At 58.5% G+C, this 23863-nt stretch overlaps 2 protein-coding genes across 4 annotated transcripts in view; both read right to left on the reverse strand.

Moving 5' to 3' along the window:
- Nucleotides 1-8689: 8689 nt before the first annotated feature.
- Nucleotides 8690-12863, reverse strand: EPHX3 (epoxide hydrolase 3). Of its 3 annotated transcripts, none has more exons than XM_070586404.1 (8): nt 12604-12863; nt 11508-11883; nt 11254-11339; nt 10882-11039; nt 10658-10786; nt 9652-9755; nt 9425-9561; nt 8690-9334 (listed from the first exon to the last, which is right to left on the reverse strand). In XM_070586404.1, exons 2-8 carry the CDS (start codon nt 11748-11750, stop codon nt 9109-9111), a joined length of 1083 nt encoding a protein of 360 aa, XP_070442505.1. In that variant the 5' UTR covers nt 11751-11883; nt 12604-12863; the 3' UTR covers nt 8690-9108. The 3 variants fall into 3 exon arrangements, with proteins under 3 accessions (XP_070442505.1, XP_070442504.1, XP_008537619.2); XM_070586403.1 differs by having other exon boundaries at nt 11508-12047; nt 12604-12709; XM_008539397.2 differs by lacking the exon at nt 12604-12863 and having other exon boundaries at nt 11508-12317.
- Nucleotides 12864-15111: 2248 nt separating this feature from the next.
- BRD4 (bromodomain containing 4) overlaps nt 15112-23863 on the reverse strand; it is an 82864-nt gene continuing 74112 nt past the window's right edge. The window contains exons 13-21 of the mRNA XM_070586393.1: nt 22412-22464; nt 21916-22285; nt 20772-21362; nt 18175-18287; nt 17913-18075; nt 17651-17781; nt 17290-17495; nt 16965-17205; nt 15112-16657 (exon numbers count right to left, since the gene is read on the reverse strand). Coding sequence (XP_070442494.1) covers nt 16589-16657; nt 16965-17205; nt 17290-17495; nt 17651-17781; nt 17913-18075; nt 18175-18287; nt 20772-21362; nt 21916-22285; nt 22412-22464 — 1937 coding nt within the window. The 3' untranslated portion in view covers nt 15112-16588. The remainder of the gene's footprint in view (nt 16658-16964; nt 17206-17289; nt 17496-17650; nt 17782-17912; nt 18076-18174; nt 18288-20771; nt 21363-21915; nt 22286-22411; nt 22465-23863) is intronic.

A 23863-nucleotide genomic window follows, 5' to 3' on the forward strand; every position in this document is an offset into this window, starting at 1 on the left:
ACTTTGATCACTTGAGTGAAGTCGGCCAAGTCTCTCTGGAGACTGTAAAGGTACGGTTCCATTCCCATCCCCCCGCCTTGTAAAGCATAAATATCCATATTGTGTGGGGAGACGCTTTGAGACTGTGTGAATATCCTGGTGCCCATCTAACTTTCACCCACTGGTCCTGGCATTTATTGATGATTTCTTCTGATGATTTTTTAATTGAGATAAAATCTGTGTAACATAAAATTAACCACTTATCATTTTAAAGTGTACAGTTCAGTGGCATTTAGTGCAACCATCACCTCTATCTAGTTCTAAGATATTTCCATCACCTCTAAGGAAACCTTGAACCCACTAGCAGTCACTTCCCATCCCCTCTCCCTCAGCCCCTGGCAACCACTAATCTGCTTTCTGTCTCTGTGGATTTGCCTGTTCAGAACATTTCATGTGAATGGAATCATACAATGTGTCGCCTTTTGTGTCTGGCTTCTTTTGCTCAGCGTGAAGTTTTTGAGGTTCATTCACATTGCAGCGTGTGTCAGAGCTTCGTTCATTTTTATGGTTGAGTAATATTCCATTGAATGGCTCTCACACATCTTATTTACCATCATACCTTGGATGACTTTTAAAGGCTGGAAGAGGAAGAGTCAAAGGAGGCAGAGAAAGACTGTTAGAGAGAAAGAAGCAGCATGAAGAGCCAAGGGTGAAAGGTGAATGACTGACCAGGACCCAGCATCACAGACGACCCCCAGCCCTGCTGAGGCTGGCAGATAGCCCAGCCTCAGGGGATGCTCAGACACTCCCATTGCAGACATGCAGCCCCCATCTGGGAGAGGAGCTAACCCCCCATCTCACAGATGCAGCCCCTGGGGGTGGGGGTGGGGGGCTCTGCCCATGTTAGGGTGACTTGCTTAGGGGCTTCCTAGAGGAAGAGCTGAGATTTGAACCAGGCCTGAGTGACTCCAGGCAACTTGGAGTGCCAGGGGGTTTGAGGCTGGGGATTGGGCAGAGGAAAGGACACAAGTTGCCTAGAAGGGGCAAGCCTAACTCACCCTGAGTGTGCTGAGTCACCAGGCCCCTGGGGCAGGCACAGCTTCAGTCCCTGCCTGTGCCCATCACCACAGGAGGGAATCCAAGCCCTCGGCACAGGGATCTGGGCCTGACCCTTTCCTGCCCACCCCTCAGCACACTGACCTCTGCCTTCTCACGGCCTTTGCTCGGGTTCTTCCTGCGGCCCAGGACACCCAGCTGGTTAAAAGGATCCTTCTGCTTCCTCCCCAAGCAGGAACTCACAGCAAATGTGTTCTCTTCAAAAATGCACTTTCTTCTAGTTATAGGGAATGCTCTGCTCTTTCCCACATCTGCCACCCCTGTGCCCTGCTGCTCCCTCTTTCTAGCATGCCTCCCCTCCCCCTACTCCTGTACCTAGTGAGTGCCCGTACATTCTGCAAGGTAGCAACTCCAGGCAGCCCTCTCTGCCCTCTGGCTCAGCCTCGTCCATAACAGGCTGGGGGTGTCTCTGTCCTGCCCTGTTTCCCTCTCAAGACTGGGGGCTCCCTGGGGACCAGGCATCACGAAGCATAGGGTGGGCACAGAGAGGGTGACATGGGAGGGTCTGGTGACTCAGGAAGTGGCTGAAGGAGTTGGGATGCCTAGCTCAGAAGAGCGGCCACAGGGGACCAGGACCACTCTCTTCAGTGCCATTCTGGGGGCCTCTGTTGTTGTTAGTGCTGTTAAGTCACTTCCAACTCCTAGGGACCCTGTGCACAGTGGAGCGGAACCCTGCTCTGTCTTTTTACATGACCCGCTCCCCTTCCAGCCCTGTACCAGACAATGCTCTGCTGCTATTCACAGGGATTTCGTGACCAATTTTTTCGGAAATGGGTGCCGAGGTCCTTCTTCCTGGTCTTAGTCTGGAAGCTCCACTGAAACCTGTCCGCCATGGGGAACCTGCTGGGACTTGAGATCCCAGTGGCAGAGCTTTCAGCATCACAGCAACACACAGCCACCACTGTATGACAACCGGCAGACCAGAGGAGTGATGTGGTTCCCTGACTGGGAAACAAACCCAGGCCATGGGGGTGAGAGCGCTGAATCTGAACCACTAGACCACCAGGGTTAGGGGTCTGGGGGTCCAGAAAAGGGTCTGGGAGTCCAGTACAAAGGTAGGGGCTTCAGGAGGGGCATGCTTTTCCCCTGACCCATCTGAGAAAGGATTTTCTGCTGAAATCTGGTCTAGGAGGTGCCGAGCTCCACATCACAAGGAGCAGCCAAGGAAACTGGTCACACGTTCTTCTAGGCAGGAAGTCCAGAGTCTGCAACTCTGCTGATCAGGCGGCCCGGGGTCTGTGGCAGACAGAGATGGCAAGGGAGCAGTAACCAGTAACGGTGAAATCGCAGGCTGAGGGCAGCGGGGACCAAAGGAAGAAAAACATTTACAGGGCCCCTACTGTGTGCCAGCCCCTTTAGGAAGCCCCCACGGCCCCAAGGGCACCCACTCAGCAAGCAGGAGGTGGGGTCCTGGCTCTGGGTTCCTGCTGCTGCCCTCCAACCATGGTGGCAGGACCAGTCCAAGGTGTCCACTGCTCGGGACAGGCCCATTGGAGCGACCATTCCCACGGCCTCGCAGTGGGCGGCCGCACGGTTCCCAATGTGGTGGGGGCAGGGTGGGCTTGAGCCTGCCTCCACTGCCCCAGCAGCCGCCTTGGCTGGGGAGTGCATTTCTCCTCAATGAGCTCAGTCCCCAGGGACGTGGGACCTGGGGCCAGGCCAAGACACAGCTGCTGGGCCCAGGCCCGCTGACCGGGAACCTGAGAACATGCCCTCAGCCTCTCCTCCAGGGACCACAGTCTCGCCCTCTGCACGCAAGCTGGGCCAGGCCCTCCTGCCCAGGCAGTGGGCCATGGGAGCCCAACAAGAACCCGCAGGCGTGAGGCTGCCAGGCTTGGGCAAGAGCGGAAAGCTGGATCTCAGGGTCTGTGGCTGCAGACCCAGCCAGGTCTCCTGGCACTGCCTCCCTGGGGTCCTCTCCTGCTCAAACCCTGCATGGCTCCCCACTGCCTGGAAGGACACCCTCCTCGCCTCACCAGCTTCACTTCTCTGCCTCCCATCCCTCCTAGTCTTTGCCTGGACTGTGCCCACTCCCAGGAGCACCCTTCTCATACCCCAAAGGCTCCCTTCGCCTGGCAGCTCACTCTAACCCTCCAGCCCGTCTCACCTTCCTTCAGTCACTCAACAAACATTACTGATGGTCAGCCCTGGGGACCTAGTGGTTAAGCTTGCCACTTTCCACTTTGGTGGGCCAGGTTCGGTTCCTGGGCATGGACTTACACCATCTGTCAGTGGCCGTACTGTGGTGGAGACCCACATATAAAGCAGAGGAAGACTGGCCACAGATGTTAGCTCAGGGTGAATCTCCCTCGGCAAAAAGAAGAGGAAGATTGGCAACAGATATTAGTTCAGGGCAAGTCTTCCTCGGCAAAATTAACAAACAAAAACATCACTGAGTACCTACTTGGTGCCAGGCCCTATTATAGGTAGAGGGGACCAAGACACAGCCAGGTCCTGCCCTGACACAGGAAACAGACAAGAAACAAGAAAGCAAACAAGAACCATCAAGTGTGACGTGAGCGAGGGAGAGATTTTAACGTGGGGGGGTCAGGACAGGCCTGGCTGACAAGGGGACATTGGAACTGAGACCTGAAGGAGGAGCAGGAGGCAGAAGGCAAGCAGCCAAGGGAGGGTGATCCAGGCCGAGAGAAAGGAGGCCTTGAGGATGAGCGGCGGGAGGATGAGAGGAGGCCCGGTGCTGGGTGCAGAGTGAGTGAGGGGTGGGAGGTCAGGGAAGCTGATGGGGTCCAGTCCCAAAGGACCAAGGAGTCTGGGATTCTCTCCCAAGCACAGTGGATGCCCCCGCGGGGTTTCAGCGGGGGAAGCCGATCTGACTGAGGTTGTGGAAGATCACTCCAAAGCTCTGCCATCTTTGCTCCCGGGGAGCGGTCCCTGTGACTGCACAGGGTCTCCTCTGGGCTCCCACGGCCTCTTCCCTCCACACAAGCCTGCCTGGCTCCCCCAGCAGATTCTGGGCTCCGTGGGTGCCTGTCTTGCTCACTGCCGAATCCCCCTTGTCTAGCATAGAGCCTGGCACACAGCAGGTGAGGTAACTGTCTGAACTGAATGATAATTGAATGAATGAAAATGCCTGGCACATCTTGGGGCAGAGGAGGACCCAGCAGCTGGGACGGAACGTGCCCAACGCCAGCCTGTGAAATGCCCGTGTCTGAACACAGACACATCCACTCGCCCAGTTAGATCAGGGCTACGTCAGAGGAAGGGATGGGGGCTGGTGGGGCTTCCTGGAGAAGGAGAAGGCGTGAGAACTAAAGAAAGGGGAGTCGAGAGAAGAAAATTCACTTCAATCGAGCACCTGCCGGCTCTGCAGGGGAAGAGGGGAGGCCACCCCCAACCCCTTCTGGGGGCAGTGGCTTCCCTGCCTTAGGACCTTCCATTGGACCGGTATCCAATAGGGTGTCTTGGCCTCATGGGCCCTGGGCTCAGATCACTCCAATCTTCCAAGCCCATGGCCTCACCCAGGACCCCATCTCTCCCTCTGAACCATGACGCTCTGATGTCCCCTAACTGCTTGTCCTTGCCTCCCTGGCTCCTGAAACTTGCCTTCCTTCCTGAAGGTGTAGCACTTGTCCTACCCACCTTTCCTCCTGCTTCAGAGAAGGGGAGTGCCTCCCTGGGGCTTTACATTACCTCTGCTCTTGGCCATAGGTTGAGGTCTCATCTGCAAAAAGGTGGAATCTGCAGCGAATGCTCATCTCACATTCCCGCAGCCCCCAAGCTCCTCTGCATCTCCCCTCACTGCTGGCTGCATTCTTCCCCTTCTCCACACCCTCTACCCCGAGAGGCTGACCTCTACAGACTGTATCAATGGACATCCTTGTGCTCTGGTTTCCAGGTGGGTTGGGCCAATAGGAGGCACTGGCAGAAGATGAAGCAGGAGAGAACAGGATATTAATCCTCCTGCAACCCTCCCTGTAGGGTCTCCTCAGCTGACTGTGTCTCTTTACCAAAGGCCCTATCCACACAAATGTCTCTCTGGGCTCAGCTAACATCCTTCCTTCCCCTTGCTCAGTCAGGGAGACCCAAAGATGGCCGTGGCTCTCCATGGATGCTGCACTGATCCCTGTCAGCTTCCCCAAACTCTGCCCATTGTGTCGGGTCCCTGTAGCAAACCTACCTCAAATTACCCCATTTGAATGTGTCAGTTGTTTCCTCCAGGCTCGGACTGGGGTCCCCATTCTCCCCCACCATCCCTGTGTAGCTCTCTCCGAGCATCCAAGCTCTCTGTCCTCAGCCTCCACAGCCAGGTGTCCTCCACGATCCGCATGGCTCCATTTCTGAAGTTTCTCAGCAGTTTTTTTGGTTTTTTTTTTTTGAGGAAGATTAGCCCTGAGCTAACTGCTGCCAATCCTCCTCTTTTCGCTAAGGAAGAATGGCCCTGAGCTAACATCCGTGCCCATCTTCCTCTACTTTATATGCAGGACGCCTACCACAGCATGGCTTTTGCCAAGCAGTGCCATGTCCGCACCCGGGATCTGAACCGGCGAGCCCCGGGCCACCAAGAAGCGGAACATGTGAACTTAACCGCTGCACCACCAGGCGGCCTCTCTCAGCAGCTTTTGACCCCATGGGCTGTGCTTCCCCTCCTTGAAATTCCCCCTCTCCACTCCCACCCCACACTTGCCTGCTTCCCCTCCTACCTCCGTGGTCTTTCTCCTCTGCCTGTCCCTTAGATATTGGGGACCCCCAAGGCTCAGTCTCCAGTCTTGAGCTCCACTCTGTTCTGGGGAGACTTCATCCTCTCTCCCAGCTTCACTGCCCCTCTGCCCCACCACTCACCGATGCTCACTGGGACATCTTTGTCTTTAATCTATTAGATGCTCCTAGGTCCCTGTCCCAGGGGTCCAGCCCCCTCAGATTGCACATGATCCAAACCTGCTTCTGGCCTTCCTGGCACATCTGCTCCTCCCCCAGGACCTAGACTTGGGCCTCCACCTTCCATTGCCTGGACTTCACACATCCTCCTTCCAGGCCTCCCCAACCTCAGTCTTCCCCCTCCGGTCCTGCTCCTCAGCAGGCCCCAAGTAATATTCCAGACACACAGATTTGTCCAGAACCCTCCCCTGATGGCTGCCATGAAGCTGGGGATCGAGCTCCTTGCCTGGTGTTTGAAGCCCTTTGCAATCCCACGTCTTCCCATCCCAGACTTTCCTCCCGCTCTCACGGAAATGCTAAATCACCTAGCACAGGAGGCTTCCGTGGATTGGAGCACATCCTTGCAGGGTTCAGCTCCAAGGCCGCCTCCTCCAGGCAGCCTTTCCTTCCTCCCCTCAGGTAAGTGCCCCTCTCCTGTTCCTCATCCCACTCGGGCCTGACTGCACAGAGTTGGGAGCGTCTGTGCCCGGCTCCGGCGGGGCCAGCGGCTTAGAGCGGGTGGCAAGGACCCCAGAATGCGTGAATCAGTGAATAATGAGTGAATGAAGGAAGGCGGTCCAGAAGCGGGCGCTCACAGCGGGGAGAGGGAGGCCGAGCCCGGAAGGAGCCTCGGCCCGAGCCGCCCCCTTCCGAGACCTGGGTCTCCGCTCTCGCCCAGAGTCCGGAGCGCGCCCCGCCCCTCGGCCGGAAGAAAGGCGCGCCCGGATTGGCTCAGGCTGGGAGAGGCGGGCTTCGGCCGAGCCCGGAGTCGCTATTGGCTCACTGGCCAGGACTCTGCCCAATCAACGCGATCGCTTCCCTCCCCCGGCCCAAGACGTCGTCCTTTTCCCGCCCGCAGCCGTGGAGGCGGAAGACGGCGCCTCCTCGTTACCCTGGCAACCGTCGGCGGACCCCGTCGCCTTGGCAACGGCCCGAGGCCTCCAGTCAGCCTTCGCCTGGGCCCCTCCGGTCGCCCAGACAACCACTACCCGTTCCGGTCAACCGTCAGCCCTTTCCCCGTCGCCCTGGCAACCGCAGCCAGCCCCGCCGCCCGCTGGACCCACGGTCCTCAGGCTGCCCGCGGGCCTCCTCGCCCCAGACCTCCACCGTCCCGGAGCTCAGAGGCCCCTGCTCCTGCCGCCCACCTCTCCGCCCCCAGGGGGCACTGCTCCCGCCCTTGCAGGGCCCGGGGGATGGGTTGGGCCCTGGGGGTCCTGGCTTGGGTCGGGCTAACGTACCGCCCGGCGCTGAGGCTGTGCGCAGCCCCCAGCTGGCCGGTCTCCCCGCTCGCACTCCTGCGTGGGACTGTCCAGCCGCCACAGGGAACTTTTCAAAATACAAACCATGTCCCTCCGCTGCTGAAATCTACCCCCTTCCGCCCCCCACCCCCCACCCCGCTCCCCTTGAGAATTGAATCCAAACTCCTCAGCCCGTGGCGGTCTGGCGTGGCCTCTTCTCCCGCGTGCCTCCTCCCTCGCTCTGCCCTGGTAGCCACTAATCCCCGCGTTGTTACTCCAGTCGCCTGAACTTATTCCCGCCTCCCACCCCCCCTATTTACTGCTCCCCGCTCCTGGAAAAGTGTGTCCCCCAGCTTGGGAAGCCTTTCCTGAGCCCCATCACACACGCACATAGCTCTATGCCTCATCTGTGCTCAGCTCCAGAATGGGGCTACATTCTTGCTCACACACCATCCCCAGCGCCTAGAAGAGTGCCTGACACAGTTGACGAGTGGATGTTACGTTGGGGAGGGCTGGGGGTGGGGGAGGAAATCAGCGGGCAGGTTTTGGCCAGGAAGGCCCATCCCAGAGATAAGAAGATGTATTTCTGTGGTCTGCTGGGTCCCCAGAGGGATTCATCATGCTGCAGGTCATGACAGTGTCCCCAAAGGCCAGGCAATGGCCGGGGTGATAGAAGCTGATGCTGTGACCAGCCTGAGGCTGGGTGATCCACCCTGGACTTGCACTGCCCTTGTTTGGAGGCTGGAGCCTGGGACCCCCCAGCAAGAATCAGCAGAAACTGTGGTTAATTTGGAGCAGAAGATTCCAGGAGCTAGAGAGGCAGCCATCAGATCCCAGATGGCCCTTCAGGGAGCTGGTCACTTCCTGTGCCGAGTCCAGGCTCTCACATATCCTAATAGAATGGGGAGCTATTTTCCCATGGATCTGAGTCAGGGATCCCAGGGATCTTTTCCAGGCTGCAGCAAGAGAACTTGACCTTACAAGGCCTGGAGTCACAACCAGGAGGAAGATCGTGGGAGCTGCCCAGGGCCTGGCTGGAGAGGAGTCTGGACGTCCACTTGACTGCCCATGAGGGTTTTCCCTTGGCAAGGTGATCAGGGGCCAGGCAGGGAGGCACTCTTCTCTAGGAATAACCTCATCAGCACTGTCCAACAGAACTTTTTTTTTCTTTTTTGGTGAGGAAGATTGGCCCTGAGCTAACATCTGTTGCCAATCTTCCTCCTTTTGCTTGAAGAAGATTGTTGCTGAGTTAATATCTGTGCCAATCTTCCTCCATTTTGTAGGTGGGACGCTGCCACAGCATGGCTTGATGAGGAGTGTGTAGTTCCACACCTGGGATCTGAACCTGCAAACCCCGGTCCACTGAAGCAGAGTCTGTGAATTTAACCACTGTGCCACACCAGGCCAGCCCCTCTGATACAAGTTTTTATGTTGATGTGGCAAAGTGAACCCTTGAAATATGGCTAGTGTGACTAAGGAACTGCACTTTTAATTGTTATTTAATTTTAATTAATGTGCATTTAAATTGAAGTAGCCCGATGTGGCTATCAGTACCACATTGGACAGAGCAGCATTTAGCTGAAGACCCAGACTGGGCATGGAAGCTGGGGACAGGAAGGTCAGACTTTATGGTTTGTGCAGCTCTGGCAGCCAACTCTGGCAAGAAAAGTGGTACCCCTGGGAGGGAGGGGTAGGACACTAGGCATCTAGCTCTGAGGAGGAGAGGCATACCTGGTTCCCTGGGGTCAAAGAGCTTGCTCACACGGGCACACATACACCTATGTGTGAGCATATGGGTTGGCGTGCCTGAGGGCACCCAGAGATGCGCGATCCAGGAGTGCATCTGTGTATGTATGTCATATGGACTTCTAGGTGCACACGGGCCAGTGAGCGAGGGCCACTAGTCCAGCAGGTCTTGCAAGAAGGCCCACATGTACTGGTGCATTTCCTTGGGGTGGCTCTGTGGGATCCAGTGCCCTGTGCCTGGCAAGATGTGGGCCTCCAGCCGGCCTGGCACAAAGCGGCTGCTGATGGCACCCACCAGCCCCTGCTCCAAGTAGGGGTCCTTCTCCCCCCACAGCAGCAGTGTGGGAGTGGCCAGTTCCTGGGACTCCAGGGGGAAGTTCCTGTGGTCAAGACAGACAGGCAGAAAGATGGCTGCCCCCGGCCCCTGCCCCCACAACTCTCCTGATCTTCTGCCCTGAGTCTGGTCTCACCTGAAGAGGTTTCGGTAGTAGTTGAGGGGCCCAATGAGGCCACCGGGCTGTGAGAAGTCATAAAGGAAGGCCTCAAGCTCGCTGGGGGTCAAGTGTGGGATGCCCCTCTTGTGGTGGGTGAGGGTGGTCTTCAGGATCTGGGCACACAGCAGGACTCTGGCTTCATTCCCAACCCACTCCAAATTTGCTACCCTCCACCCACCCCTGGGGCCTTCACCCTACTGCACCTGGAAGTCAGACATGGACAGCAACTTCTCGGGCAGCCAGGGAAGCTGGAACAGGAACATGTAGTTGGAACGGAAGAACTGGCCAATGTGGCGCACAGAGTAGTCTGGGGGGAGGGGAAGGCAGGCGTGAGGCCTGGGCCTGGCGTGGCTCCACACCCCTGCACCCCTACGCACATCCAGGTCAGGCACACAGGTGTGTCAGCACTCAAGAATGTCACCCGTGCCTGCCTGAGCCTGTGAGGACGCTCAAAACCACTTGCCAGACCCGGGCACCAGTTTCCTTCTGTGCTGAGTGATCACTGTACCCACAGAATGGGGGTCTCTCCCTATAGCTCCCAGGAACCCCCACACCGCTGGTGTGCTTTCCCTGTTCAGGCCCGGATGCATTTCCCCTGCTTCATTCAACAAACACTTATTGAGCACCTACTGTGTGCCAGGCCCTGTTCTAGACCCTGGAGACAGCAGTGAATGAGAAAGACAAAACTCCCTTCAAGGGAGCTGACAGTCTAGAGATGGAGACAGACAAGAAACAACAGCAAAAAAGAGAGCAAGCGAGCAAGCATGGAGCTATGACCACAGTGCCGGGAATTGAAATCAGGTGACATGATTGACACCGCATAGCCAGAGATGGTGTCTCATGCTATTGTGGTTGCTTAGTTATCTATGTCTTCCCTGCCAGAAGAAAGCCTCTCTCTCCTCAGTTTCCCCAACTGGACCATGTGGATGATAACATTTTCGAAAGCCCAGGAGGCTTGTGTAGGTTACTGTATGCAGGCTCCTTGTCACGGCAATTGTTACCGTGTTTTTGAAGTGTTCAAAAAACGTGGGTTACTCCTAAGCATACTGTCATTGATTGTAGATTGGGAATGCCACAGGGGAAGGGACCTAGGTCCATTGCTGCGCCCCCAGCCCCTGCAGTGCTGACTGGTAGACGGAGAAGTGTAGGCACGGACACACGGCCCTTCACACAGGCACATCCCACACAGTGCCAGGCACCCCAACACACCTTGGTACACAGACATAGGGGCAGCACTGACCACTACCAGCCGTTCAACCAAGGATGGGTAGTAGATGGAGAAATTCCAGGCTAGGAGTGCACCCCAGTCGTGGGCCACGAGGATGCACTTGGAGTAACCTGGGGGAGTCAGAGGAACTGGAGTAAGGGCGATGCCAGGCAGAGGTGGGGTAGGTGTTGGGGAGGCCAGGGCAGAGATGGGGGAGCATCCCCACCCAGGCCCAGAATGACATCCTGGATATCAGCCATTAGCAGGTCGATGGTGTAACAGTCCACATCCCTTGGTGCATCTGAAGAGCCGTATCCCCGAAGATCCACAGCCACCACGTGGAAGCGGCCCTGGAACTCCCGCAGCTGGTAGCGCCAGGAGAACCTGTCGGGTGGGCACGGAATGGAGATTGCATCAAGGTGCACCTGCACCCCAGCAGGGGCCTTCTGTGACTCCACCTTCCCGCCCTGGACTTCCCAGAAGGGAGGATGGGGAATTCCCGGCTGAGCGTGAGGTCACCTGGCCTGGAATCCAGGGCGGTGTCAACATGGACACCTCTTTGTTCCATCCCTTCGGGGCCCCTGGGTCTCAGACATACCAGTTCTCCGGGAAGCCGTGCAGAAACAGCATGAGGGGCCCGTTGCCGCGTCCAGCGGAGACATAGTGCAGGCGCAGGCCAGAGCTCTGGGGGAGGGAGGGCACAGTCTGAGAGCGAGGGAACCCCTCCTCCGTAGGCTTGAACTCCCAGCCGTGTGCCGACCCCGGTTTGGATTCAAACATTTGCTCTCTGCTCCCCGCGCCCGGCCCACAGGTCCCGCCTCCCAGGCCCAGAGAGCGCCCCCGCGTGCTCACCCTGAGGGTCAGGAAGCAGTGCTCGCCCAGCGCGGGGTCGCTCAGGCAGGCGGGCGGGGCGCGCCGGGGGCGCCCGCAGCAGCCGCGCCGGGGCCGGCACAGCACGTGCGCGAGCGCGATGCAGCCGTAGCCGGCGGCGGCCACCAGCGCCGCCGAGAACACGAGGCTCCACATGAAGGCGCGCAGCAGCTTCAGAGTGAGGCGCGACGGCGCCAGCAGCGCCGTCACCACCAGCTCGGGCATGTCGCCGCGACCCGGGCCGACTGTGGCGCCGCCGTCGGGGATCTGGGCGGGGGGCGCGGGCTGCGGCGGAGAGGCGGGACCCGGGCCGGGGAGCCCACCGCCTTGGGCCTGGGGCCGCTCCGTGCCGCCGGGCCTGCCGAACGCGCCGAGAGAAGAGGCGGGCGACTCAGACTGAAGCCGCCACCGCGCACGACTCACCTAACTGCCAGGCAAAACTCGGGGGCGACGGCGACAGGGAGCAGGGCCGGGGCGCGGGGCGGGGCCGGCCAGGACCAGGCTTCGGCGGCTGGAAAGGGGCTTTGGGAGAAGGGTGCGAGGGGCCGGAGTTGTGGGCGGGGCCCAGGAGGGCTCGGGCAGGGCTTAAGAAGGGGCGGGGTCTAGGAGGCCCCGCAGCAGGTGGTGGGGTCTCAGGTCTAGAGGGCATCGAGTCCTGCTTGCACAGTAGCGAGGAGGCGCCGTGGGGAGAGGGCCGGGGCCTGAGTGGGGGCGGGGCCATGCAGAGTGGGTGCGGCCTCCGAGCCGGAAAGGTGGATCTGCCTGGGCCTCGGAGCGTGGAGGGCTGGGGGCGTGGCGAGGGCGGAGCCTACAGGAGGCGGGGCCGAGCGCTGGGCGGAGCAGGCCCGGGGCTGGGCCAATGAGAGGTGGGCTGGGCCGGAACCTAATATGGCGGGGCGGCGGGCCCGGAAGCGGAAGGAGAGGGACTGGCAGCAGCCTGGCTAGGATCGGGAGGGAGCCGCGGACGGTCGCCGCACCCTCAGGAGGCCTCAGAGCCCCTGCCACCGCCCCCTGGGAGCTCCCCGCCCTGGAGCGCAGGACCCTCCCCTCAGCTTGGCTCCGAAAGACCTAGCGGCACCTTCACCCGGTCCCGGTTCCAACGGAAGGCTCCAGCGGCCTCGACCCCTCGCCAGCCTCGCGTTGGCCTGGCGCGTCCGCCGGCCCGCCCCTGCACAGCTGTAATTGGACGCCGGGGTTATTGACATGCGGGAGACGGGTCCGCCCGGAGCCAATCGGCAGGCGCGGAGGCCGAGCTCCTCCAGGGCAGCCTCTGATTCCTGAAAGACAGGCCCGGCAGGGGTCGGAGCAGCGCCGGCCCGCCTGGGTCACTGGGCCTCTGGCCGAAAGAAAGAGGAACCGGGCAGGACCAGGCGAGAGTCCTGGCAGGGCAGCTGCTTCCACCTCCTGTTTTGCAACACTCCCCCAAGATCCTGACCATTTCAGGGTCACTCATCATTTAACCCTTATAACCTCCGGAGATGTAGGTACTACTATCACATCCCTGTTACAGACCCCAGCCTGAAACTGCCTCAGGCCAGACAGCTGACTAAACAGCACCCCAGGATTTAGGCAGAAAAGCAGCAATTTGAATTCTACCTCTCCTTCCACTGGAGACTGCCAACGGAACGCTTTTACCTTTCTTCTGGCGGGTTACCTCAGTCTCTCTAAACGTGCTTATGTGGCTGTTTCCTGACTACCTATTCCGGGCGTTATCCCTCGACTCACCCAAGTCACCACAACTGGATGTGCTGTTTCCATTTTTAGTTTTTCTCTTGGTTCCTCTTAAATACTCCACTCATCCCTTCGTTTTCGTCACTTCCCACCCTCTTCCACCTCTACTGTTAACCTTACCTTTGTATTGTCAAGACTGCTATTATACTGTCTTGGGACCATAATTACGTCCGTGGGTTGCTACTTAAAGGGGAACAGTGGTTTCCGTGGTTCTGCCTCAGTTAACAATGCATCTCGGAGTCGAGTAAACTTCCATGATTACACTGCTTGTATTGTACAAACACTTGTTCTCCCTGCACTGATTACCTCGCTTTCTTGTCTTGCGTGATTAGCCTGTGTCATAGCTTTGGTTTCTTTTACACTTTCCATCAAATCAGTTCTCTGACCATTTGATGATCCTGGCATCCCTTCCTGAGCCTTCTAATCTGGGTGCATGGCTGGTGGGTGTCTGGGGACCTCCCTTCTTCCTCTGCTACACAACACTGCCTCCCACATCCCCCCCCCCCGCCCCCCCAATCCCCACCCCAGTTCTACCGTGAAACAAAAAGACACTGGTAGTCACAGGATGGTAATTTTATATTCAGTACAAATGTTTATTTTTGCAATGAGAACTGCACAAAAAAAAAAAAAACCTTTAGTATATAAGTGAAAAGTCTACGAATTCCCTTCTACAAATGTCTAAAGTGTTTAATACAAGTCTCAGATTCACTGACATAATTATTGGCCAAGCGATCCGTGCATACAGTACAGTGGGGGCTTGTACACACCTCTTACTCGTGTATAAGACTAAGATGTCTAGTACTGTGGGAGGGACTGGGAAATGGCCAGAGAAATTAAATAATAGATCCAAGTTCTAATTACAACCCAGTTAGAGAAACACCCATCAGGGAGGTGTGGAGAGGGCCATGGCAGAGTTAAATCTTTAGAAGGAAGGTGCAGACAAAACTATTTCTCCAGCAAAACACTCGGACCTGGCCTGGGAAAGTTCCTGAACAAAACACGAAACAAAAACGAGGGAGGTGGGACAAGATGGAAAAAACCTCAAAGAACCAAAATATCAAGTCACACTGGAACCAGCACAGTGGTATATGAGGAAGTGCCTGTGGAGGACAAGGGGCAGTGGGGGACCTCAGGCTGGATGCCTGAACTACACCCTCACTAGGAGGTTGGGCAGATCCCCAACACAAGACAATACAGGGCCTTTCTGGTTGAAGAAGAAAGGGGGATGTGGGTTTAATAACAGTGCTAGAAATGTTTCGATCAGTTTGTGTCTCTGCATACATATACAAGATAAACTTTCATCTTATATCCTAGGGGCCGCTCCTGGGTGCCACCCTGGCCTGTGGCATACTAGTGGGCACAAAACACAGGCAGGGCAGCAACCTGGCAGGCTCTCTTGGGCAGGAAGGTGTGCGTGCGTGTCTGTGTGCGTGCGGAGTGAGGATCCTATTTGGGGGGATGTACACTTATCTAAGAATATCTGGTTAACCCTGAGCTTAAATGAAAGTAGTTAGAGGCAGGCAAGGTGGGACCCAAGTCCTCTGGTGAGAGGGGGACCAGGATGGAGGAGGGAGAAGGGGAAGAATACTGCCTGGAGTATGGCCAGGTTCTGCTGGAGCACATTACCCGCCTAGGAGGCCATGGTCCACAGGAAGAACGGGTACCTGGGCTCTCTGTCACAGCTTCGGGTTGGAGTGGCAGCTCCTGCTCAGGGACAGCAGGGTCAGGCCTCGGGAGAGGGCTCGGTGGCCCCTGGTGGTAGTTCTTGTACAGAAGGGGTCTGGGGTCTGAGGTGCCCCTGGGCCTAGCCTAGGCAACAGGTGGTTCACAAAGAAATGTCAGGGAGACACCAGCATTAAAAAAGAGAGATGTGTTTATTCCATGATCAGTACAGACCAAATGCATATTCACCGTATGAAAGTCAAACCAGTCAGTGACTCCAGAGTTTGGCCAACACCGAGGCACCAGCGTCGTGGTGTAGAGTGGGTTCTCATGGCACGCGTAACCTCACCAAGGTCTCCAATTATAAAATTAAAAAAACAGTGGGGGAAAGGGCAGCTGGCTGGTTGGGCTGGGCGCTGGGCAGGGAGCTTCTGCCTCAGCCTGTGGCCTTGGGCCCTGGTGCCTGCCTTGTGCCCTGGCCCTTCCTTTCCTGGTAAAAAAACAACTCAAACAGATTTGACGTTAAAAAACAAACAAAGCAGCAGCCAACGAATAAGAGGGAAAAAAGGGAAAAGAAAACTCATTTTTCTGGTTTTATAATTAAAAATAGACTAATAAAGTTTGAAAATGAGTAAAATATAGGCAGTTTTTTTGTGTTTTGTGTGTTTTGTGTTGTTTTTTTGTGGGTTTTTTTTTTTTATACCAGTTTGGTGGAGTCACCAACAAACTTCAAACAAACATATGCCAACTATGTTTCACTACACAGTACAGCCACGGTCACACACTACCCACAGCGCGGTGGCAGCCGCCGCTCAATGAGGAGACGATCACACCATTTCGGAGATAAGCAGTGCCATTGTGTCTGGAGGAGAAGAGAGAATTAAAAATAAAATAGAATCCAACAAAAAATATATATATAGAAAAAAAACCCAGAAACACAGGTGGGAAGGAACTGACTTTGGTTGGTGGCCTCACTCGCCGGGCGAGGCCGGCCCACACACGCATGTGTGACAGTCACCACGCCCTGGATTGCCATGGACACACACACACCTCCACGGCACTATTCCCTTTTGCACAAGCGAACACTTACAGAGAGCGGCTCTCGATTAAAGGCTTGTGGGGGGAGGGTGGGGGGGGGGGGTCTGTTCAAGGCAAAGTCAGTGCCAGCAAGGGGGTGGGCCAGCGCCCTCGCCTGCCTCCAGCTCACGTAGGCCTGCCCTGGTCGCCTGGGAGTGGGTGGCGGTGGCTGGGGTGTGGGCAAGGACTCCTGGCGGCAGGACGTCACAAACGTGATGTTCTCAGGGACAGAAAACCAGTCACGGTGGCGGCAGCAACGATGTCCTGTGTATACTTGTGTAGACATTTGGCGGAGAGAAGAGCCTCTGCCCCACACACGGGGATGTGGGGCTTGGGTCTGGCCGGCACTTGCTTGTGTTGAGGCGTGCTCTGAGCTGATGTCCTGTGAGGGGTGGCGGGGCGTCCGGCTGGCTGTAAGGCAGACAGGCTCTGCGATCCTCAGCTGCCCATCAGACCTGCCCGGGTGTAGCATGCAGGAGGGCCAGGCCCAGCGACACCCCTGTGCCACTGCTACCGCCTCCACTGCCGCCCCTAACACTATGGAGAGTCAACGTTTTGCCAGAAAATCAAAGTCAGAAGTCACCTAGGTGCTCTCAGAAAAGATTTTCTTCAAATATTGACAATAGATCACTCTGGAAATTCATGTCAATGGTAGCTGCCATCTGGAGGGGAGAGGAGGGAGGGAGGCAGGGAGTGAGACTCGGTGCCCAGCCCTTGCTTTGGCTCCCAAATCTCCCCACACGTCCCCCTCATCTCCAGCATCGGGCCTTAACTCAGGGCCCACACCCTGGAACCTCCCGGCACTAGGCCCAGAGGCCAGCATTGTGCAGACAAGCAGAAGCCCTGCCCCAAGCACCCGCCTCTCAGAAAGTGACCGCCCCCACCCCTCTCTGGGTTCAGGGTCCCCAGTCCCGCTCCTCCAGGAGTGGACCCCTGGTTAGTGGGTTCCACCAGAGTCCCCCCACTCACTGCTTCCCGGCGTCTTCGCTCCTGCTCCCGCTTTCGGGCCAACTCCCTCTGCTGGTCCAGCATGGACTGGGGCTGGGAGCTCTGGGCCTGGGGGGCAGCGGCGGCGGCGGCCACAGCAGCTGCCTGTTGCTGCTGCTGCTGCTGCTGCTGCTCCTGCCGCTGCTGCTGCTGCTCCTGGCGACGGCGCGCCTCTTCGTGGGCTCGCCGAGCCTGCTCCAGGGCATCCTCATCCTCTCGGCTCCTGAGCAAGCAGGGCTTCAGGTCGGTCTGGGGGCCGGTGCAATCCCCAGGAGCCGCCGTGCCCCCGCCCAGAGCCTGCGCCCACCTCATGCGCTCCTGCCGCAGCCGCTCCTTCTCCTTCTCTGCATGCTCGGCCTGCGCCTTCAGGGCCTTCTCGCGCTCCTCCTTCTCTCGAGCGGCGCGGCGGAACTGCTCAAAGCTGTCACTCGACGACTTGGCTGTGGAGGACGGGGTGGTGGGATGCTTCTGCACCAGGCTAGCCCAGGAACCCATGTTCTTGATTTTTAGGTCCTGTGAGGCAGAGACACCACAGGGCGGGTGAGGGGCCCTGCTGTGTCTGGACTCCTCCTGAGAAACCTAAAGCCTGAGGGCGTGGGAGGGAAGACCCGCCTCTGGCACCTCCCTGGGGTGGGCATGAGGGACACTTGGGGGCCTGCTGTCTCTACCTTTTTGGGTGCAACTGGCGTCTTCGGCTCCTGTTTCTGTTTGTCCTTGTCAGGGGCCCCTGGTGGGGGTGCATTCTGCTCAGGGGGCCGGATCACTGGCCTCCCAACGTCCACGGGCTTCATCTCGGGCCCTGAAACACAAACAGCCCGTGGGCCTAGGCCTCCCCACCCCGGCGGGGCATGGAAGACTGGCCCATGGAAGGTTCATGTTCAGTGCAAGCCTGGGGGCCTCAGCCCGGCTGGGGGCGAAGAGGACACTCACGTTGGGGCAGGTGGACTGGGGCCTTGATGCTCTCCGGGTGCTTGGGGGGCTCTGGCCGCAGCGAGGGGCTGAAGGTCTCACTGCGGATGATGGGCGAGTGGATCTTCTCATCCTTCACCACCACCAGGGGCTGGGGCTGGACCACAGATGCCGCGCGCAGCTCCTGGGATGGCATAGGTATGGTGGCCGGTGAGGTGGGTGGGCGGCCCTGGGCCTAGCCCATGCCTGGCCCTGGAGGCTGTGGCCCAGCCCTGCCCTTTACCTGCTTCTTAGGCTGGACATTTTGCTGGGGCGGCGACTGGTGGGTCAGGCTCTGGAACTGTGGCATCTGGGGGGAATGTATCATAAGCGGGGAGGGGGCTTCACGGAGGTGACCTAGGAGAGGGGACAAGGAACGTGTCAACAGGACTAGTGTGTAGGCTGTTGGCCTCGGGCCCGGTCACGGCCCCAAACCCGAGGGGAGCCCCACAGCAGCTGAGCTGCAGCATGCCAGGCCGTGAGCTCAGGGTGCAGCAGAGCTCTGTGGGACCATAGGCTCGCTCCTGTCATGTGGCGCCCCTGCGGGGCAGAATCACCAGGAAGCTTTCAGAGGTACAGATCCTGGCACGTTTGGTCCCAGGTGGGGTCTCGGCCTAAGCACTTTTAAAAGCTCTCCAGACAGTCATACAGCATGGCCTGGTTAAATACAGGGGATGTCAAAAAGCCCACAGGGCAGGAAGCCTCGGCCTGCCTTACTGGACAGCTGCTTCAGGCCTAGAGCCTGGTGCAAGGGCCCTTCCCACACAACTCGAGGGGGCCTAGGAGCCACACAAGGGGGAAGCCCGGAACTAGTCTGCACCACAGTGGAGCTGGTACAACAGGTCCCGGGCTCACGGCTCCCACAGGAAGTGGGCCAGCCGACCCACCTTCATCCAACCAAAGGCTGGGAAGACCCAGGCAGCCACAGGATCCAACCACCCAGCACAGGGCAGGAGCCCAGAAAGCCCCACTCTTGGCCCCAAGAAAGGCCCCTCAGGCCCAGGCAGCAGCATGAGGCACCCTCCTGCTTCAACCTGCCGCATCTTGGTGGGCTCATATGGGAGAAGCAGCACTCATCCACAAAAGAAAGCTGCCTCCCCACAGCACCTTTGCTCCTGGTTCTGCCTCGCGCCTTGTGCTCAACAACCTGACCTGGGCTCCGTGGGCCAGACCTCCCACCAACTTCCTCCAGGCTGCTTCCAGCTGCCGTCCAAGAGCACACAAACCCTTGGGCCCTTTGTGGACCCCGTGGCCAGAGATGACCATTTCCATGAGCCCAGAGTGACCCACAAAGCCCCTGCCTAGAGCCAGAACTCCTCACCCAGAACACAGCAAATCTGATTGGAGACGACATGGCGGCAAAGACCAGCCTATCTCTGCACCTTGGCCCCCAGCCTTGGTACTGGGTGGCCCCAAGTGAGACCTGCCAGTGATGTGTAGGCACAAGACTGCAATCACCTCTGGTCTGGGGTGGCTCTCTGAGGAAGATCTGGGCAATGGCAGGCTCTCAGGCCTATGAACTGTAGGATTTGCTGCCTGCTGGTGGCTTCATCCAGCACCTCAGGAGCAGTGCCTGAAAGCTGGCCAGGTGCTCAGGGATGCTCGCTGAGCTTCCTTGGGACTCGGACAACTTAGCCTTTGGCCCAAAGCCCCCAGCTGGACTCCAAACCACATGGCTCCCTGTGACCCATACCAGGCCACAGGAGGCTCAGGGGGAGGTGGGTTGGGGCACTCGCAGCACGGGTGGCCAGAGGGGACCTGGCCAGCCCCGACTGCTGGCTCTCCTGAAGGCATCTCATCACCTGCCCATCAGCACCCCCCAAGGAAAAGCCTGGCTTTGCCCAGGGACGGGAACATGCACAGCTGCTGGGATCAGCGTCAGTCTTTCCCAGGGACGGCAGCCAGCTGTTCTCAGCTCAGGGCTTGCAGCAATCCCCTTAGCCCCTGGTAGCTTTTGCTGGGTTGAGAACAGCCAGGGCCTAAAGTCAACGGCCTCGATGTTCAGTTTGCAGGTGGCATCTGTGGCCACCCCAAGCAGGCTGCACAGCCTACAGCGCCAAGTCCAGGAACCTCAACCCTGACCCTCGTACATCACTACACCATGAGGGATCGAGTAGAATGTTGCCCCACCAGGGTCAGTCAGGATGTTTTGGTCACAGACATGTGGGAAACAAGCACCCAGGAAGGGTGAGGGCACAGTCTGACCACGCTGTTGAGGGAAGAAGGGCAGCCAGGGTCAGCCTGGAGACGGGAGCAGGAGACGGGCAGTGGCCCCAGGACGGGCCCCAAGCTGCCTTTGAGCTTCAGCCCCATTCTCCTCAACATGGTCCTGGCTCTACCATGTGGACCTCATGATGCCAAGAGCAAAGCACCTATTCCTGAAAGTTCCCAGACCTGTCCCTGGCTCTGCCTGGACCTCACTACCCTGTTTGCTAAACTAGCTCCTGCTCATCGTCTGATCACCTCCTCCAGGAAGCCTGCCCTGACTCCCAGAGGTGGATTGGGTGCCTCCCCTGGGCTCCTGGCTTCCCCACCTAGCAGGATCATGATTCATTCTAACGCTCTTGACTGAGTTCCAAGCGAAGGGCCGGCAGGGGCCTTCTCCTCGGTCATCTCAGCTTGCAAACAAGACAAACGCCTGATAAAGACTGCATGAAGCACTAACGTCCCCTTTCAGTCACCTCTCTCCCATCAACCCACAGGCTTCAAGGCTCGGCTCTGAGCCGTCTCAGCCTGAAGCGCTTGCTGAACCGTCTGGCTGTTAGAGAACAAAACTCTGGGCCCAACCCCAGCAGTTCCAGAGCCTGGGGGGGTGGGGGGTGGGGTGTGAAGGGCACTTACCGGTTGAGTAGGGGTCTGACTTGTGGTGTCGGGGTGACGGGTGGTGCTGGATGACTTGCTGAGGCTTGGCTGGCTGCGGCGGGGGTGGCTGCTGGCCCGGGGGTGGATGGGGGGGCTGCTGGCCCGCGGGGGGTGGGGGCTGCTGGATGTGGGTGGGGAACTGCATGGGCTGCATGTGCACGGGTCGTGGCGGGGGCTGGTGCTGTGGAGGGGGTGGCGGCTGCGGCTGGGGTGGTGGTGGTGGCGGCTGCTGCTGCTGTAGCTGCTGCTGTACAGAGGGGTGGGGTGGGGGCGGCAGGGGGGGCGGGGGCTGAGACTGCACCTTCACGGAAGGGAGTAGCGGTGTGGGGGGCTGCACCTTCTGCAGCTGCTGCAGGTAGAGCTGCATCTGCATGGAGGTAAGGGGCGGGGCAGGTGGCTCTTCATCCTCCTGCAGCAGCACTTGGGGGGGCTGAGCCATGGGGGGCTGTGGGAGCAGGGGCGGCTGGGACAGGGCAGGAGACACAGCCGGGGGCCGGGCAGGCTTGGGGGGCAGGGCTGCGGCTCGGTTGCTGGGCCGTGAGGGCTGCTGGGGCAGCGCATTGTGCAAAGCTGGAAGGACACACAGCGTGGCAGTGAGGCTCTTGGCCCCACGGCCCCAGCCTGGCCTTTCTGCTCCACCCTGACCTACCAGTCTCCCTCCACCCAGCAACCTTTCCCTCCTCGGCTTCCCATGAACTCCAGAAAAACGACGGTTTCCAAGAAGGTCTACTGGATCGGGCCACTAGCCAGCGTCATCCTGCCCTGGCCTCTGCGCCCCCACTTCCCTCCCTCTCCTCTAGCTGCTCCCATTTTCACACTGGCCCTTCTGGTCTCACAACAGGTCTTCCCTGAATCCCCCAGGTATGTCCTCTCTGGGATGAGTGTGTCCCCCCCAACATCCCCCATCCCAGACTGGGCTCTGCAGAGGAGTCACACCTATTTTCATCTCACGTAATGACTAGCCCAGCAGAAGAACCGAGGATCTTCTGCATCAAAGCACTAACTCTCTGCAAAGCCTGTCCTAGGGCACCTTAGCCCTAAAAAGCCACTGACCCCCCCCCCCCGCTAAAAACAACTGAGGTGGGCTTCCAAGGGCTACCCAGAGTGCTCAGCCCCAGCTCACCTGGAGGAGAGACCACCGAGTGCTGGTTGAGATGAGGCGGAGTGCTGTGCTCAGGTGGTGGGGGCAGGTGTGGGGGCAGGTCGGGCTGCGGCAGGTGCAGGATGGGCTGGGAGAAGTGGCCGATGGGGTCAAAGACGCTGCCTGGGAGCTGGGGCTCCAGGACAGGCACCTGGGCAGCAATGAAGGGTGGAGGTGAGGACTTCATCGTGGGGGCTGTCTGCTGTGGCATGGCGGGCGGGGGTGGCGGGGGTGGCGGCTGCTGCTGCTGCTGTGGAGGCGGAGGCGGTGGGGGCTGCTGAGGCGGCGGCAAGGGCTGCTGGGGAACGGGGGCCGGGGCCTGCTGCATCTGCTGATGGTGGTGGTGATGGTGCTGTGGACAGACAGATTGACATGAGGCAGACAGAACCCAGTCAGGCCAGACCTAGGGTCGCCCCAGGGCCCACAAAGGCAGGTGGCCACTGCTCACCTGATGGGGGACTCCCCTGAAACCACATACCTTCTTCTGCTCCCTCCCGGGATGCCCCTTCTTTTTTGTCTTCTGAGCCATCTCTGCAGAGGAAAAGAGAAGGTGGTGAGGCTCTGGGGAGAAGACTGTGCATTGGCCTTGGACGCAACGCAAGGAGAAAACACAGGATGAGTTCAGAAGGGCCACTGACAGTGAGAGGGCGGCCAGGTTCTGACCGTGATGTGAGTCAGTCACGGCGGAGGGAAAGACGTATGGGAACACCTACTCATCTGCCAGCTGCTTTTCTTAGTGGGGACCATGCCTGAAAAGCCACCCTGCAACCCCAAGTCCATCAGGGTGACACCGGTGCACTGGGAGCTGAGCTAGAGAGACCTTGCCCAATGTCTCCTCCTACTTGCTGGTCAGAGGCCACTATGGGGACCTGAGGGTCTGCACCCCAACCTGCTTTGTCTTGGAACAACTGTCATGCTCGAAATGATCAAGTCCATTTGACAGTGAGGCTCCAAGAAGTTAAGGGACTTGCCCCCAGTCACACAGCCAAAAAGCAGCCACATGGTGGCTCCAACTGCATGCCCTCTGAGGCTCACTCCTCATCCTCCTGGGGGAAGCAGAAATGTGCGAGCCGGGGTGAGAGACCAAGGGTGCCAGCTTGGGTCAAGTTCTGGCCACAGAGCCAGGGGACAAGTAAGGACAGTAATGACAAGTGGGAAGGCCACAGAGTGAGCAATTTAGGGGAGGGAGGGAAGGAAGGAAAGCAGCAGGCTAGCTGGCCACCCTCCTCAGGACGAGCAGGAGCAACACGGCGAGGCGCTCAATGCCACGGCCAGCAGAGGAGGAAGTTGCCTGTCAGCTTCCCTTTCCTCACAGGAGACCGGCCTCAGCGAAGTCCCTGTGTTGGGACACAGTGTGCTGCAGGGAGAAGTCAGTATGGGTCCTGGTTCCTCAGGGGCCAAAAGCTTGTTGCTGCTGCTGTGTGGACACGTCTGGAGTGTGCCTGCCTCTGCAAGAAGCACATAAGAGCCAGCATGCCCCCTCAGCCCCACTCCAGAGATTTATGCTAAGGAGCTTTTGCCAGCCGCATGACCCTCATCAAACACCATGGGTGCAAACCCCAGAGAAGGAGAGGAGGCCTGGCTAGCACTTGTGGGCTAGGAAACGATCAAGTCTCCAACCACCAGGTGGGAGGTGGGGCCCACGGGGCCTTTTGGATTCCTGTCAGAGAGGCATCTCATGGCTTTGCCTGGCACACCTGGAGATCCTTGCCAGGATGCCAGCTCTCTGCGGCTGGCGTCGGAGGACACGTGTGTTGCCCAAAGCAGGGCTAACTCGGCTCACAGCTGTTTCATGGAGGGCGGTGCTAAGCACTTGTGAGGTACACAGCCTCAGGGTGCAGCGCGCCACCAAAGTGGGATGAAAAGGAACCTTATGCCCTGTGAGAGCTCATCACTCCATGTAAGAGACAAGACAGCAACACAAACCTCA

This window comes from Equus przewalskii, chromosome 20 (genome assembly GCF_037783145.1).
Source record: "Equus przewalskii isolate Varuska chromosome 20, EquPr2, whole genome shotgun sequence".
Lineage (NCBI taxonomy): Eukaryota > Metazoa > Chordata > Mammalia > Perissodactyla > Equidae > Equus > Equus przewalskii.